The following is a 15,681-nucleotide window of genomic DNA, read 5'->3' on the forward strand; positions in this document are numbered from 1 at the left end:
GGATTCTCTCAATTGAATTCTATTAACCCAGTCTTAGCAGATGTCTGAGTGCACCATTGAATTGGGGCCATAATATTCCACTGGGGGGGGGAATTTTATTTAGACTTGACATAAATGTGCATTTCTGTACAAGACATAAATCTCACAAGTGTGTTTTCACCCATGGAGGCTCTTGCTTTAATTGGGTATGTAAAATAAACATAAACCCTGTGCTGGACAGAATGCTCATTTATTTTATTAATGCCTTTTCTTTCTTTCCTGGAGGCAGAGCAATCAGAGAGACAGTGGGACCCAATGAATAGGGTGGGCGAGAACTTGGGAGATCTGGCTGAAATTCCTTCTGAGCCATGAAGATTGAGAGGTGAACTTCAGCCAGTCACTCTTCCTCTCTTAGAAGAAGAAGAAGAGTTTGGATTTGATACCCCGCTTTATCACTACCTGAAGGAGTCTCAAAGCAGCTAACATTCTCCTTTCCCCTTCCTCCCCCACAACAAACACTCTGAGCTGAGTGAGGCTGAGAGGTGTGAAGTGTGACTAGCCCAAGGTCACCCAGCAGCTGCATATGGAGGAGCAGAGATGCGAACCCGGTTCTCCAGATTACGAGACTACCGCTCTTAACCACTACACCACACTGGCTCTCCAGTGTGCTCAAGGGAGGTCCCACATAGAGTGCATTGCAGTAAGCCAGTCTTTAAGTCACTCAGGCCTGAGCTACTGAGGGCAAACTTTCCTGGTCCGAGAACAGTCATAGCTGTTATACCAGTCGCAGCTGGTAAAGAAGCACTTTTGGACATTGAGTCTACTTTTAACTCCAGCTGGGTTCAGAAGCACCCAGAGACTATATACAGCATTACCTTGGGTTACAGACGCTTCAGGTTACAGACGCTTCAGGTTACAGACTCTACTAACCCAGAAATAGTACCTTGGGTCAAGAACTTTGCTTCAGGATGAGAACAGAAATTGCGCATCTGTGCGGCAGCAACAGGAGGCCCCATTAGCTAAAGTGGTACCTCAGGTTGTGAAGAAGAAGAAGAAGAAGAAGAAGAAGAAGAAGAAGAAGAAGAAGAGGTGTTTGGATTTGATATCCCGCTTTATCACTACCCGAAGGACATTCTCCTTTCCCTTCCTCCCCCACAACAAACACTCTGGAGGTGAGTGGGGCTGAGAGACTTCAGAGAAGTGTGACTAGCCCAAGGTCACCCAGCAGCTGCATGTGGAGGAGCAGGGAAGTGAACCCGGTTCACCAGATTACGAGACAACTGCTCTTAACCACTACACCACACTGGCTCTCAGGTTTCAGGTTAGAACAGTTTCAGGTTAAGAACGGACCTCCAGAACGAATTAAGTTCTTAACCCGAGGTACTACTGTACTTGCTCTTTCAGGAGGAGTTCAACCCCAGCCAGGGCAGGCAACTGACCAATTTCTCAAATGTGGTATCAACTCACTGACAGTACCTGTGCCTGCAATGGTTTCTTACAATCCCAAATATGCCACCAGGCCTTAAAAGTTTGGGGATCCTTAGCATAAGCTCTAATGGACTGGAGTCCACTACATCAGATGCATGAAGCGTTATCCTGAACTGACAGGTGTAATGCTCATATGTGTATATGCAGGGTTTGGGACTGTGAAAAATATATACATTAGCACCCCCATCGTTCAGCCCGAACACTGAGGTCCAGCGCCGAGGGCCTTCTGGTGGTTCCCTCATTGCAAGAAGTGAGGTTACAGGGAACCAGACAGACGGCCTTCTTGGTAGTGGCACCAGCCCTGTGGAACACACTCCTGTCAGATGTGAAGGAAATAAGCAGCTATCTCATCTTTAAAAGACATCTGAAGGCAGCCCTGTTTAAGGAAGTTTTTAATATTTAATGCTGTATTATTTTTAACACTCGATTGGAAGCCGCCCAGAGTGGCTGGGGAAACCCAGCCAGATGGGCGGGGTATAAATAATTAATAATAATAATAATAATAATAATAATAATAATAATAATAATAAGGTCAGAGGGAAAGTAAATGCATGCATTCCAGACAGGGATAATTATATGAAAGCTTACGTGTTTGCAAAATGATTACAGTCGTACCTTGTTTGTTGAACACCTTGGCACTTGTCCGTTGCAAACCCAGAAGTGGGTGTTCCAGTTTGCAAATGTTCTTTGGAAGCCAAATGTCCAACGCGGCTTCCGATTGAGTGCAGGAAGCCCCTGCAGCCAATCAGAAGCAGCGCCTTGGTTTTCGAACATTTTTGGAAGTTCGACAGCCAAGGTACGACTGTATAAGTTCACAAAGGAGCACTGCTTTCTACTGTACGTACTGTTCAGTGACAGATTCCTGCTGCATGCCACCCTTATTAAATGTTAAAGTTCACTCATTGTGCAAAAATGCACAGTAAACATTCCAAAGGTTCATGGCAGATCAAGAGGAAAGCAATTTCCCGGGGGTGGGGGCAATGTTTAAACTTTTGGAACTATCTGATCTGGAAAAGGATATCATGCGTTCCTGAATCATCATTTCAGGCATGGCCCTAGATTAGGGGTGGTCAAGTTTGTCAATTTTTGTTTCTCCCCATTTCTCATTTTTTCCAATCTTAAGTCCTGTTTTCTCACATTTGCACAACAGTTTGTGATTTTTAAAAAGTCCGCCTTAAAATTCATCCACATAATTGTGTGAATTTCCCCCCAATAGACACATTTTTGTATGCAATTTCTCCTGATGTATACATTTTTGGAAACCAAAGTCCTCTAATATAATGCACTTTTGTGGGGGGGGGGGTTTCCATGAATATATGCATTTTTATGCACGCTTTCCCCCAATATATGCATTTTTGCACACGTAAGGGGTGTGCCTACAGCCACAGAACCGTTCTCAATCCAGGAATATGCTGCCATCAATTTGGAAAGGAAAACCCCACTCTCTCTCTCTCATAGGAACCATGCTCTAAACATGCAAGAGTCAGGGACAGCCAGAGCAGTACTCATTTCCTTAGAAGAGGGGTGCTTAGCCAGAAGGCTACCAAGAGAACCTCCCCATTCTGTGGTTCCCAACAGCTGGTAATCAGAAACATTGCTTCCGCCAGCCATGGAGTTTTCTAACTGCAAGGAACCTACTAACAAGCAATCTATGCCCACATTCACATCATGCATTTAAAGTGCTATGATCCCACTTGAAACAGTTATGGCTTCTCCCAAAGAACTGTGGGAGCCAGTGGCATAGCATAGGTCGCCAGGGCCCGGGGCAAGGTGCAAAAGGGGCGAGGGGCTATGGCTCACTTGTAGCACGCCCACAGGAAGCTCCACTGGTTTGGCCTAGGAGCCAAAGCACTCTGAGAGGAGATATGACAGTCATCTTTAAATATCTAAAAGGTTGTCACATGGAAGATGGAGCAAGCTTGTTTTCTCCTGCTCCAGAGGGTAGGACTCAGACCAATGGATTCAAGTTACAGGAAATGTAACTAAGCATCAGGAAGGACTTTCTGACACTAAGAACTGGGTCTTAGCTGAAGAGAGATTCCAACAGGTACAACAATATACAGTGGTACCTTTGTTCTCAAACGCCTTGGTAGTCAAACAACTTGGAACCCAAACACTACAACCCTGGAAGTAAGTGTTCCGGTTTGTGAATTTTTTTTTTTGGAAGCCGAACATGCTCTGTTTTGAATGTTACACTTCCAATTTGAGTGCTGCGCTTTTGTTTTGAGTGCCACACTTCTGTTTAGAGTGTTACGCTGAGGTCTGTATGTTTTCGCTATTTATTTTGCATTTTTGTTTTTGCGGCTTTTTTTGTTTTTGTGACTGTGTGGAACCCTGTTCAGCTATTGATTGCTTGATTGTGTGACTGCAGTACGGTACATTGTTTATTGCTTTCATTTTATGGATCAATGGTCTCATTAGATAGTAAAATTCATGTTAAATTGCTGTTTTAGGGGTTGTTTTTAAAAGTCTGGAACGGATTAATCCATTTTGCATTACTTTCTATGGGAAAGCGCACCTTGGTTTTGGAACACTTGGTTTTGGAAGGGACTTCCAGAATGGATTAAGAACCAAGGTACCACTGTAATTCTGTATCTGGCTTCCTTTGTGATAAATACTATATCAACATAAAATCTACTTAAGAGGTACATAAGGCCTGCAAGAATTTGGAAGAATCGAAGCTATTGATGCTGAAGGTCTATGCTGTAAACTTAAAGCAATAGCTCAAAGACTTCCCAAGTCTACGCTTCACAACGAATACTTCTCTTCATACTATAGCAAAAACTCATGTATAATGTGCCTAATGTTCTTGTTGCTCTAAGGTTTCTTCTCACACTTCCAGTGTCGGTGGCAAGGGGGAATGCAGTTTCTCAAAGCTCAAGCTTATAAAAACTTACATACAATCAGCGATGTTGCAAAAGAGTTGGCATGGCAAGTATATAAGTTGAACATACTCAAGTATCAGCACTTGAAGAAGAAGACCTCAAGAAATTGCTGACAAAATCTGAACATTTGAAAAGGAACTGCTGGCAAAATTTGAACATTTGAAAAGGAGAAGTAAGGTTTAGATGTGCCTGAAATTGAAACTTTTAAGAGACTTGAATTTTAACATCACAATGGAGAAGAGTATTCAAAGTGATTTGTGTGCTAAAACATTTTCTTTTGTATTTGAGAAAGATCATCAAATATTGCTGTGTTTCACATTCTTGCAATTTAAAATAAATGTAGGAATTTCAAGTTTTTTGCTTTTCTTTTTTTCTCTTCAAGTATGTTGCTTTTCAAAAGGGAAGTTAGCATTTTTCAGGGGCTGAGGAGGGGTGGGTGCAAGCAGCCTTGCCTAGGGCACAAAATAGCTCTCTTAGCAACCAATCCTTCTTCACAGGAAACTTTGGGAACTGTAGTTCTGGGAGGAGAATAGTGGTCCCCTAAGAACTCTCAGCACCCTTAACCAAACAACAGTTCCCAAAATTCTTTGGGGGAAGCCATGACTGTTTAAACTGGCGTGATAAATATACAGTCATACCTCATGTTGCGTTAGGTTCATGTTGCGTCTTTTCGGCTTGTGAACGCGGTTTCACCGGGCGCTTTGCGCATGTGCAGAAGCATTCTGCTTGCTTCACACATGCGCAGAAGCACTTTATCGAACTCTGCGCTTGCGCAGAAGCACCACTCCAGTTGCGGACTTGGCTTCTGTTATTTGTACCACAGCACTTTATTGTGTCAATGTGACCTATGAATGTTTACTCAGAACGAAGTGCCATGATAGGTTTTATCCAATGCTAACCCTATTTACAGCAGACCCACAGAAATTAATGAAGCTAAGGCTGCCATTTCTCTTAACTCCAACGGGTCTAGTTTTTGCAGGCCTAGCACTGGCTACACATCCTATTAAAGGGGCTTATATTCCCAGGCACAGGACAGCAGGCTCCCTCATCCATTTTTAAGTGGTGAAACATTCCAGAGAATTGCACCCTCCACATTGAGTCAGAAGTGGTGCAGTCCACAGCAGGGACTCTACCACTTCCTTTTGCTGCAAGGTGCAACCAGGGCCAGATTTAGGTTTGATGAGGCCCTAAGCTACTGAAGGTAATGGGGCCCTTTATATGTCCAGCTGTCCTTTGTCAACAACAAATTGTTGCTGTTTTTTGTGTTAAATATATGCTATATGGTAATTTATGGACCTAATAGGTCCATACACTTGCTGTATGTAGGTTTTATTTTATCTTATATTTTGGAAATATACATCCAGGGTTTTATTCTTAATTTTTTTGGGGGGCCCCCAAGGGACACAGGTGGTGGTGTGGGTTAAACCACAGAGCCTAGGGCTTGCCGATCAGAAGGTCGGCAGTTTGAATCCTCGTGACGGGGTGAGCTCCCATTGCTCGGTCCCTGCTCCTGCCAACCTAGCAGTTCGAAAGCACGTCAAAGTGCAAGTAGACAAATAGGTACCACTCTGGTGAGAAGGTAAACAGCATTTCCGTGCGCTGCTCTGGTTCGCCAGAAGCGGCTTAGTCATGTTGGCCACATGACCCAGAAGCTGTTCGCAGGCTCCCTGGACCTAATGGTCAGGGGTCCCTTTACCTTTTAAGAGAGTGGGGCCCTAAGCTATAGCTGTTTAATTTATAGGTAAATCTGGCACTGGACAAATCCAGCCACGGAAAACAAGAGATCTCCCCACACCCCACACCCCCGTGGCTTTCTTAGAGAAGGGTGAGGGGCGGATCTGAATGGTCGTCTTTAACCAGCCCCCTTCCCCATTCATCCCTGCCAGAGAGGCGCCCCTGGAGGCTATAAAAGGCAACGGAGGCGCCTTGGCCGGACGCCGCCTGCTAATTTGGGGCTCTCGCCCACCGCCTCCCTCCGCCCCATCGCTTTGGGCCAGCCAATCGCGAGGCGGCAGCTGCTATAAAGGGTCGCGGCCGTCCCACTGCCTCTCGCTTTTCGCTGCTAGTTTAGGGTAGGCGTGCTGTGTGTTCCCCGGAGGGGACGAGAGAGGGATCATTCCTGTCGCCAGAGCCGCGGAGAGAGAGGGATGCTGCGCGTCCGGTGCTTGCGAGGAGGGAGCCGGGGGGCCGAAGCCGTGCATTACATCGGGTCCAGGGTAGGTGCGGAGACCCCGGTGCGCGCGATCCTGGGCGCTCGGATGGCTCGCTCTGGGCAAGGGATGGAAAGAACAGTCCGCCAAGGATCGAGGCCGTGCGCTCTATTTTTATGGGTGCAACATTAACAAAAGTATATTTTTAAATATTTTTTACTTTAAAAAAACAACCCCGTCTCACTTTGCGTCAAGAAAACGTGCTAGAATTTGCAATGAAAAGGTTTCTCTCCCTTGGGACGGTGTTAAAAAAATTAACATTCGACTACTTTCTAGGCAAGGCAAGCCTCCTAAACAGTATTTTAAACCAGAACTTAATTTGAGAGGAAGAAGGACATGATTGGGTGAAAGGGAATCTGTGCATGTGCAGAGTGCATTCCTCTCGCCGCTGGACGCTGCTTGCTCATCAGAGCAGGGCTTACGGAGTAAGAGCGTGACTTCGCTGAGGCTTGGAGACGCTCTTATCTTCTTCTCCTATTCGGAATGGGGCCGGGCTATGATTTAACAGCTTCTCTTAATTCTTCTTTCTAGGGACTGGAAGGAGTGTGAGTGTCTTGAGAGAAAAGTGGAATCTGGCAAAAAGTCAGGATTGGATGTTTGGAATTTCCAACGCAAGCACATTCTTGTTTTTGAAATTTGCATTGGAGAGCTACCCTTGCTGAATATGAATTTTTTAAGACAATATATTTAACTTGCAGGTTAAAATGCCTTAAAAAAATAAGGGAAATGCTTCCATTTTTATAGAACTATTTCCATAACTCAACTTCTCCAACATTCCATAATTTGGGGTGTGGGTGTGAATGGTTTAAATTAAAATGTTGCTTACAAGTTTGGGAACCAAATCCAAATTCACTTGAAACTCTTCCCCTCCCCCATCCCATTGTCCAAATTGCTTCCAGCTATTAATTGACTCATCTCTGGCCCTTTGTAGGGTATAAAATATTTTTTTTAACCTGATGCTTATGTGTGCATAAAAGAAAAAACAGCTTGTGAAGATTGCCTAATTTCTTCCTCTTGAGCTAATGATCACATTGCACTAACCTTAACCAAGCTAGTCTCTGCTCCACACTGCAAGCCTTGCAATAATCATAAGTGCAAGAGTCGGAGCTTCAGATTCTGTGGAGTTGTGATATGTCTGGATTGCATATGCAGGGCAGGTGAGAGACACAGAGGGGCTGCAGGTGTGTTTTAAAGTGGCTGATTGGGCATGGGGTTCGGTACTAGCTGAACAACATCCTGTATGCTACTTTTACAAAATAATGCATACTTTTTGTGTGCATATATGTACAGTGGTACCTCGCAAGACGAATGCCTCGCTAGACGAAAAACGCGCAAGACGAAAGGGTTTTTCGTTTCTGGAGTTGCTTCGCAAGACGATTTTCCCTATGGGCTTGCTTTGCAAGACAAAAACGTCTTGCGGGTTTGCTTCCTTTTTCTTAAAGCCGTTAATACCGAGGGAATCCGCGCTCCGCAAAACGAAAAAATCGCAAGACGAAGCAACTCGCGGAACGAATTAATTTCGTCTTGCGAGGCACCACTGTACCATTTCACAGTGTCGGGGACTGTAAGCTTTAAAAATGGTCAAAGTGGTGGAAGGGAGTGGTCCTCATACAGGCTTAGTTATATGCTTCCTGGCTGAATCTGAGGAAGTAATACTTTTTGTGGTTGGTTGGTTGGTTGGTTGGTTGGTTGGATGGATGAATGATTCCAGTATGAAAGTATGACCATGTGCTGTATCCAAATACACAAATTTGTGACAAGAGCATTCCCATTACCATGCATGCAGGAGGTGAGAGGGGAAAATGTGTACAGTGGTACCTCAGGTTAAGTACTTAATTCGTTCCGGAGGTCCGTTCTTAACCTGAAACTGTGCTTAACCTGAAGCACCACTTTAGCTAATGGGGCCTCCTGCTGCCGCCACGCCACTGGAGCCCGATTTCTGTTCTTATCCTGAAGCAAAGTTCTTAACCTGAAGCACTATTTCTGGGTTAGTGGAGTGTGTAACCTGAAGCGTATGTAACCTGAAGCGTATGTAACCTGAAGCGTATGTAACCCGTACTGATAAATTGTACTGATAAATTGGGGAGAAAACTTACCTTTCTCTAGATTGCTAGGTCTCTCATGCAATTACTGCAAACAAGCATCTTGCATATCCTTAACCAAAGCAACATAATCCCGGTATTATCAACCCAGCAGTGGACCTTGGGGTCTTAAACTTCAGCGGCAAAATTCAGTGCCCCCCCATTCTACATCATAGTTGCGGCACCCCCCCCAGGTCCCCATGCCTGGTGCAATCGAACTGTTCGCACCCCCCTAAATCTGTGCTTGATCAACCCCTTTCCATATCGCTTCCTTGTGGCAAAACCTGCATTGCTAAACAGTAATTTGCTAATGAAGTGCGTGTGTTGTTGGACCCTAGAAAGCAAACCTTTATTTCAGTGGTGGTGTGGTCTGTCTTGATTGAAATATGGAGGAGGGAGGATTAAAATATCGAATGGAGCTGTGAAATGGTGGGTGTGACACAGAGGGTGCTGAAACGGAGAGGGAAAGATTGGGAAGCCACCCTGAATATATATAATATACAGTAAAGGTTCCTTTCTTCCTGGCTGCAACTCAGTGGTACAGAATCTGCTTTGCACACAGATTCAATCCCCTGCATCACCAGCTAGAGCTGGGAGAGAATCTTGTTTGAAACCCTCAATTGGCTACTGCCAATCAACATAGACATTGCTGAGCGAGGCAGACCCAATGGCCTGACAGCTTGCTGTGTTCCTCTGTTGCTTCCTAGGCCCCTGTCATGTAGAATCATAGAATTGTAGAGCTGGTAAAGGTAAAGGGGCCCCTGACTATTAGGTCCAGTCATGACCGACTCTGGGGTTGCGGCGCTCATCTCGCTTTATTGGCCGAGGGAGCCGTCGTACAGCTTCCGGGTCATGTGGCCAGCATGACTAAGCTGCTTCTGGTGAACCAGAGTAGCACATGGAAACGCCATTTACCTTCCCGCCGGAGTGGTACCTATTTATCTACTTGCATTTTGATGTGCTTTCGAACTGCTAGGTTGGCAGGAGCAGGGACCGAGCAACGGGAGCTCACCCCGTCATGGGGATTCGAACCGCCGACATTCTGATTGGCAAGTCCTAGGCTCTGTGGTTTAACCCACAGCACCACCCGCGTCCCTTAGAGCTGGAAGTGACCCCAAATGTCATCTAGTCCAACCCCTTGCAGAGCAGGAATCTCAACTAGAACATACATGGCAGGTGGCCGTCTTGGTAAAGCTGCTTTGGGCCCAGTTAGTGGAAAGGCAGGTATGGATCTTTTCAAATAAGCAAAGCAACGATGGGTGTTATTTTGTAAATCCGATTTGACTAAGAATGCCCAGTAGGTACATGATGTGAATACGCTCAACTGTCTCTTTCTGCACTTTTGTGTGTAGAGTGGTACCTTTGGTTCCTGAACGGCTTAGTTGTCGAACAACTTGGCTCCCGAACACTGCAAACCCGGAAGTAAGTGTTCCAGTTTGTGAACGTTTCTTGGAAGCCAAACAGCCAATGCGGCTTCCACTTGAGTGCAGGAAGCTCCTGCAGCCAATCAGAAGCCGCGCCTTGGTTTTCGAATGGTTTCAGGTGTTGAACGGACTCCCAGAATGGATTAAGTTCGAGAACCAAGGTACCACTGTCATCTGTTGTGAGCGAGTTAACTGAAGGAAGGTGCTGCCTTGTCAACAGGATTTAACTTCAAGTCCTGGAATGTGCACTTTAGCATGGTGGACTCTCTCAGAGCATTCCTTCTCAACCAGGTAAGAAGTTAGCCTCCAACACGACTTGTCTTACCAGGGAGGTGTCAAAGTTCAAGGTGCGCCATTCTTCTCAGATTGACACATAGCAGTTGTGTTGACAGCTGTAAGAGATTCCTCTCTCTCCTGCCCCAAACTGTCCATGTCTGCTAGTTGTGAAGCTGGCTATGTATTTCCTGCGGAAAGCAGAGGCGATATGCATCTGAATACCACTTGCTGGAACATATATTTAGGGAGGCCGCTGTTGCGCTCCTGTCCTGCTGCCTTATATAATGTTGCACTGTTTTAGTGTTGTTAGCCGCCCTGAGCCCGGCTTCGGCTGGGGAGAGCGGGATATAAATGAAATTTATTATTATTATTATACAGTGGTACCTTGGGTTAAGTACTTAATTCATTCCAGAGGTCCGTTCTTAACCTGAAACTGTTCTTAACCTGAAGCACCACTTTAGCTAATGGGCCCTCCTGCTGCCGCCGTGCCACCAGAGCACGATTTCTGTTCTCATCCTGAAGCAAAGTTCTTAACCCGAGGTAATATTTCTGGGTTAGTGGAGTCTGTAACCTGAAGCGTATGTAACCTGAGGTACCACTGTACTGAGCTGCCTCATACAGTGGTACCTCGGGTTAAGAACTTAATTTGTTCTGGAGGACCGTTCTTAACTAGCAACAGCCTTCCAGCATTCCAGATTGGCTTCTCTCCCAGCCCTACATGGAGATGTTCGGGAATGAACCTGGAATGTTCTGCATTCAAGGGAGATGCTACTTACACTGGGCTGCAGCCCCTCCTAAAAAGCCCAGTCAAAGGCAACTATGGGGTTGCGGCGCTCATCTTGCTTTCAGGCTGAGGGAGCCGGCATTTGTCCACAGACAGCTTTCCGGGTCATGTGGCCAGCAGAACCAAACTGCTTCTGGCGCAACGGAACACCTGGACAGAAACCAGACTGCATGGAAACGCCATTTACCTTCCCACTGCAGTGGCACCTATTTATCTACTTGAACTGGCATGCTTTCAAACTGCTAGGTTGGCAGGAGCTGGGACACAGCAACAGGAGCTCACCCCATCTCGGGGATTCAAACCACCGACCTTCCGATCGGCAAGCCCAAGAGGCTCAGTGGTTTAGACCACAGCGCCACCCACATCCCTCCTAACGCCTGGCTGGCTGCAGAATGCAAGACCAGAGAGGATGTTGGTATGATCTAGCAGAGTTCGTATGTTCCTTAAAGTACAATTACAGCTAGCATATTGGCCACATCTGGTGTGTGCACTTCTTTAAAAAAATATTTATTTATAGGATCCTTTCTCTGGCCCAGGGAGAGGACTCTGCCCATTTATCTCCAAGCAGATACACTCTTAGGATTGCTTTAGCCCTTATACCCAAAGCCCAGATTTGCAGCAGGCTACTTACTGTACGGGACGCAGGTGGCGCTGTGGGTTAAAGCCTCAGCGCCTAGGACTTGCCGATCGAAAGGTCGGCGGTTCGAATCCCTGCGGCGGGGTGCGCTCCCGCTGCTCGGTCCCAGCGCCTGCCAACCTAGCAGTTCGAAAGCACCTCCGGGTGCAAGTAGATAAATAGGGACCGCTTACCAGCGGGAAGGTAAACGGCGTTTCCGTGTGCAGCTCTGGCTCGCCAGAGCAGCGATGTCACGCTGGCCACGTGACCCGGAAGTGTCTTCGGACAGCGCTGGCCCCTGGCCTCTTGAGTGAGATGGGCGCACAACCCCAGAATCTGTCAAGACTGGCCCGTACGGGCAGGGGTACCTTTACCTTTACCTTTTTACTTACTGTAGCGGTTCGAATCCCTGCGATGGGGTGAGCTCCCATTGCTCGGTCCCTGCTCCTGCCAACCTAGCAGAAAGCATGTCAAAGTGCAAGTACCGTATTTTTTGCCCCATAGGACGCACTTTTCCCCCTCCAAAAATGAAGGGGAAATGTGTGTGCGTCCTATGGGGCGAATGCAGGCTTTCGCTGAAGCCTGGAGAACGAGAGGCATCGGTGCGCACCGACCCCTCTCACTCTCCAGGCTTCAGGAAGCTATCCACAAGCCTTGCAAGCCCAGCAGGAGTTCCTGCGGGCTCACAAGGCTTGCGGGCAGCAGCCTGCAGCCCTGGCGAGTGTCCGCAAGCCTTGTGCGCCTGGCGGGAGGTCCCGTCCGGCGCGCGAGGCTTGGGGCTGCAGCCCGAAGCACGCGGAGCTCTCCGGAGGGTGCCCCGTGCTTCGGGCAGGCGTGTGCAAGGCTTGGGGTGGCAGCCGCGGCTGGGGGGGAAATAATTTTTTTTTATTCATTCCCCCCCCCAAAAAAAACGAGGTGCGTCCTATGAGCCGGTGCGCCTTATAGGACGAAAAATATGGTAGATAAATAGGTACTGCTCTGGTAAAGGTAAATGGCCACAACTGGACCTAATGGTCAGGGGTCCCTTTACCCTTTACCTTACTTACTGTAGATGCCACTGATGTCTCCTTGTGTTAGAGCCAAGATTTGACCTGTCTTGGGCGGGGCGACGGCAATTGTGTGGCTCCCCTTTGCATCTGCCAGCATGCCTCACATAAAGGTAAAGGGACCCCTGACTATTAGGTCCACTTGTGGCCGACTCTGGGGTTGCAGCGCTCGTCTCGCTTTATTGGCCGAGGGAGCCGGCGTACAGCTTCCGGGACATGTGTGCAGCATGACTAACCCGCTTTTGGCAACCCAGAGCAGCGCACAGAACCGCCGTTTACCTTCCCGCCGGAGCGGTACCTATTTATGTACTTGCACTTTGACGTTCTTTCGAACTGCTAGGTTGGCAGGAGCAGGGACCGAGCAACGGGAGCTCACCCCGTCGTGGGGATTCGAACAGCCTGATCGGCAAGTCCTAGGCTCTGTGGTTTAACCCACAGCGCCACCTGCATCCCACGCCTCACGTAGGGAAGGGTTACCGTATTTTTCCTTCTATAACACGCAGATTTTTTCTTCTAAAAAGGAAGGGGAAATGTCTGTGCGTGTTATAGAGCGAATGTGTGGTCCCTGGAGCCGAAAAATCATGCAAAAATCAAATCGCGGCGCTGCACGCTGCACGGAGAAGCGAAACCTGAAAGGAGGAAGCGGCTGCTTTCCTGCATTCTGCCTCAGGGTCTTACTGCCCACCCTCCTCTGTTTCGTTGCTGTGTTTGCTGAAACGGAACAAAGAGCAGGGAAAGCCCCCCCCTCCAGGCAAGCTCCGGTGCTGCTGGGGGAGAGGGAGAGAGAGGGGGGAAGGGAGAGAGAGGGGGGAGAGAGAGAGAGAGAGAGAGAGAGAGAGATGGCTGGCTTGGGTGGGGGGAAACTTTTGCCTTTCTTTCCTCCCTCCCGTTAAATCCCTCTCCTGCATTCTTAGCCAGCTGCTTCTCTGCACACCCCTCTAATGTCCCTTCTTTGTTTTTCCTTCGCTCCCCACTTAAAATGTGGTTACAAAGCATGGATCCTCAGGATCTTTGCATTGGGTCACCCCAAATTCACCATCAGATCACATAGCATGTCCATGGCTACAGCCTGCACCAAAAAAATCACGCACCCACTGTTGCCTGGGGCTGCAATGGTGCAAAAATGTGGTTAAAAAGCATGGATCCACAGGAATTCTCAGGATTTTGGCATTGGGTCACCCCAAATTCACCATCAGATCACATAGCATGTCCATGGCTACAGCCTGCCCCCCCAAAATCACGCACCCACTGTTGCCTGGGGTTGCAATGGTGCAAAAATGTGGTTAAAAAGCATGGATCCACAGGAATTCTCAGGATTTTGGCATTGGGTCACCCCAAATTCACCATCAGATCACATAGCATGTCCATGGCTACAGCCTGCCCCCCCCCCAAATCACATACCCACTGTTGCCTGGGGCTGCAATGGTGCAAAAACGTGGTTACAAACCATGGATCCACATGGATCCTCAGGGTCTTTGCATTGGGTCAGCCCAAATTCACCATCAGAGCACATAGCATGTCCATGGCTACAGCCTGCCCCCCAAAAATCACGCACCCACTGTTGCCTGGGGCTGCAATGGTGCAAAAACGTGGTTACAAACCATGGATGCACAGGGATTCTCAGGAGTTTTGCATTGGGTCAGCCCAAATTCACCATCAGATCACATGTCTGTGGCCACAGCATGAAGCACAAAAATGATACATCCACTGTTTCATTCAGAATGTTTTTTCCCTTGTTTTCCTCCTCTAAAAACGATGTGCGTGTTATGGTCAGGTGCGTGTTATAGAGCGAAAAATACGGTATTTTGCTCCCGCCGTTCCCTCTCTTTTGCTGAGCCAGCAGGCATGCATACCCCTCCCATATTGGGTCGGGGAATGTTGATCATTAACAGTCTGCAACAGGATAGGGCATATTTGCTCATCCGCAGCTTTGCTGTCTAGCCTTTCCCAACAGCTGGTGTGGAACAACTGCAACCAGCTTCTTTTTAGTGGCTTGGAATGCTCAGCTTTGCAGAGCAGGGAGAAATTGCCCTCAAGCCTGATCCCGTTATGCCAGAGCAGTTTTTTGTTTTTTGGGGGAGGGGAGCAAGCCAAGCCTATATCCCTATATGTTGTGCCTTGCATGGAGGTCAATGCCCCATGCTTCAGAAAAGTGCCTTCCACTGTGTACACACGGCACTGGAGTGCTGGAGTCAATCATCTCTCCCTTATATTCTACATTCTGGGTAGGAAGCTAAGCCCCTGCAATGTGGCCCTCCAAGCCTCCTATCTGGCCCTTCCCAGCTGCACCCCACTCTACACAGGCAGTGTTAGAAACTCAGATGTATAATCTAGGCACCAAATGGCTCCTTAAACCAGGGTTAGTGTTGCCAAAACGGAACGCCTAGTTGCCATTTCTGGGCCAGACGGCTCAAAAGTCATATTTTTCAATGTGACTTTTTGGTTCCTGAAATTTATTCTGATTGTGCAGATGAAATATAAGGGGTGGAAAATTCTGCAAGATGTGTTGCTGATGTGTGTGAAGACAGTCAAGGGAAGTTTTTAATGACTGATGTTTTAATGCATTTTTAATCTTTTGTTGGGAGCCGCCCAGAGTGGCTGGGGAAACCCAGCCAGATGGGTGGGGTATAAATAAATTATTATTATTATTATTATTATTATTATTATTATTATTATTATTATTTATTATCATGGTGTCCCTCTTTTCCAGGGACAGTCTCAAATATCCAGGGATAGTCCCAGATTTACAGGTTTCTGATTTGATCCCGGAATGTCCCACTTTTCCTTAGGACATCCCTATTTTCATCAGAGAAATGAGTTATCCAACTCCACAGAATCTGAAGGCAGCCCTGTATAGGGAAGTTTTAAAATGTTTAGTTATGTTTTTATATA

The 15,681-nt window shown here is 47.2% G+C and overlaps 1 protein-coding gene across 1 annotated transcript in view; it reads left to right on the forward strand.

Annotated features, from left to right (window-relative positions):
* Positions 1-6,400: 6,400 nt before the first annotated feature.
* Positions 6,401-15,681, forward strand: part of GATM (glycine amidinotransferase) — a 32,445-nt gene continuing 23,164 nt past the window's right edge. Inside the window, exon 1 of the mRNA XM_083712819.1 lies at positions 6,401-6,568. Within this exon, the coding sequence (XP_083568945.1) occupies positions 6,500-6,568 (69 nt within the window). The 5' untranslated portion in view covers positions 6,401-6,499. The remainder of the gene's footprint in view (positions 6,569-15,681) is intronic.

Source organism: Podarcis gaigeae (genome assembly GCF_964106915.1).
Source record: "Podarcis gaigeae genome assembly, chromosome: 14".
Taxonomy (NCBI): domain Eukaryota; kingdom Metazoa; phylum Chordata; class Lepidosauria; order Squamata; family Lacertidae; genus Podarcis; species Podarcis gaigeae.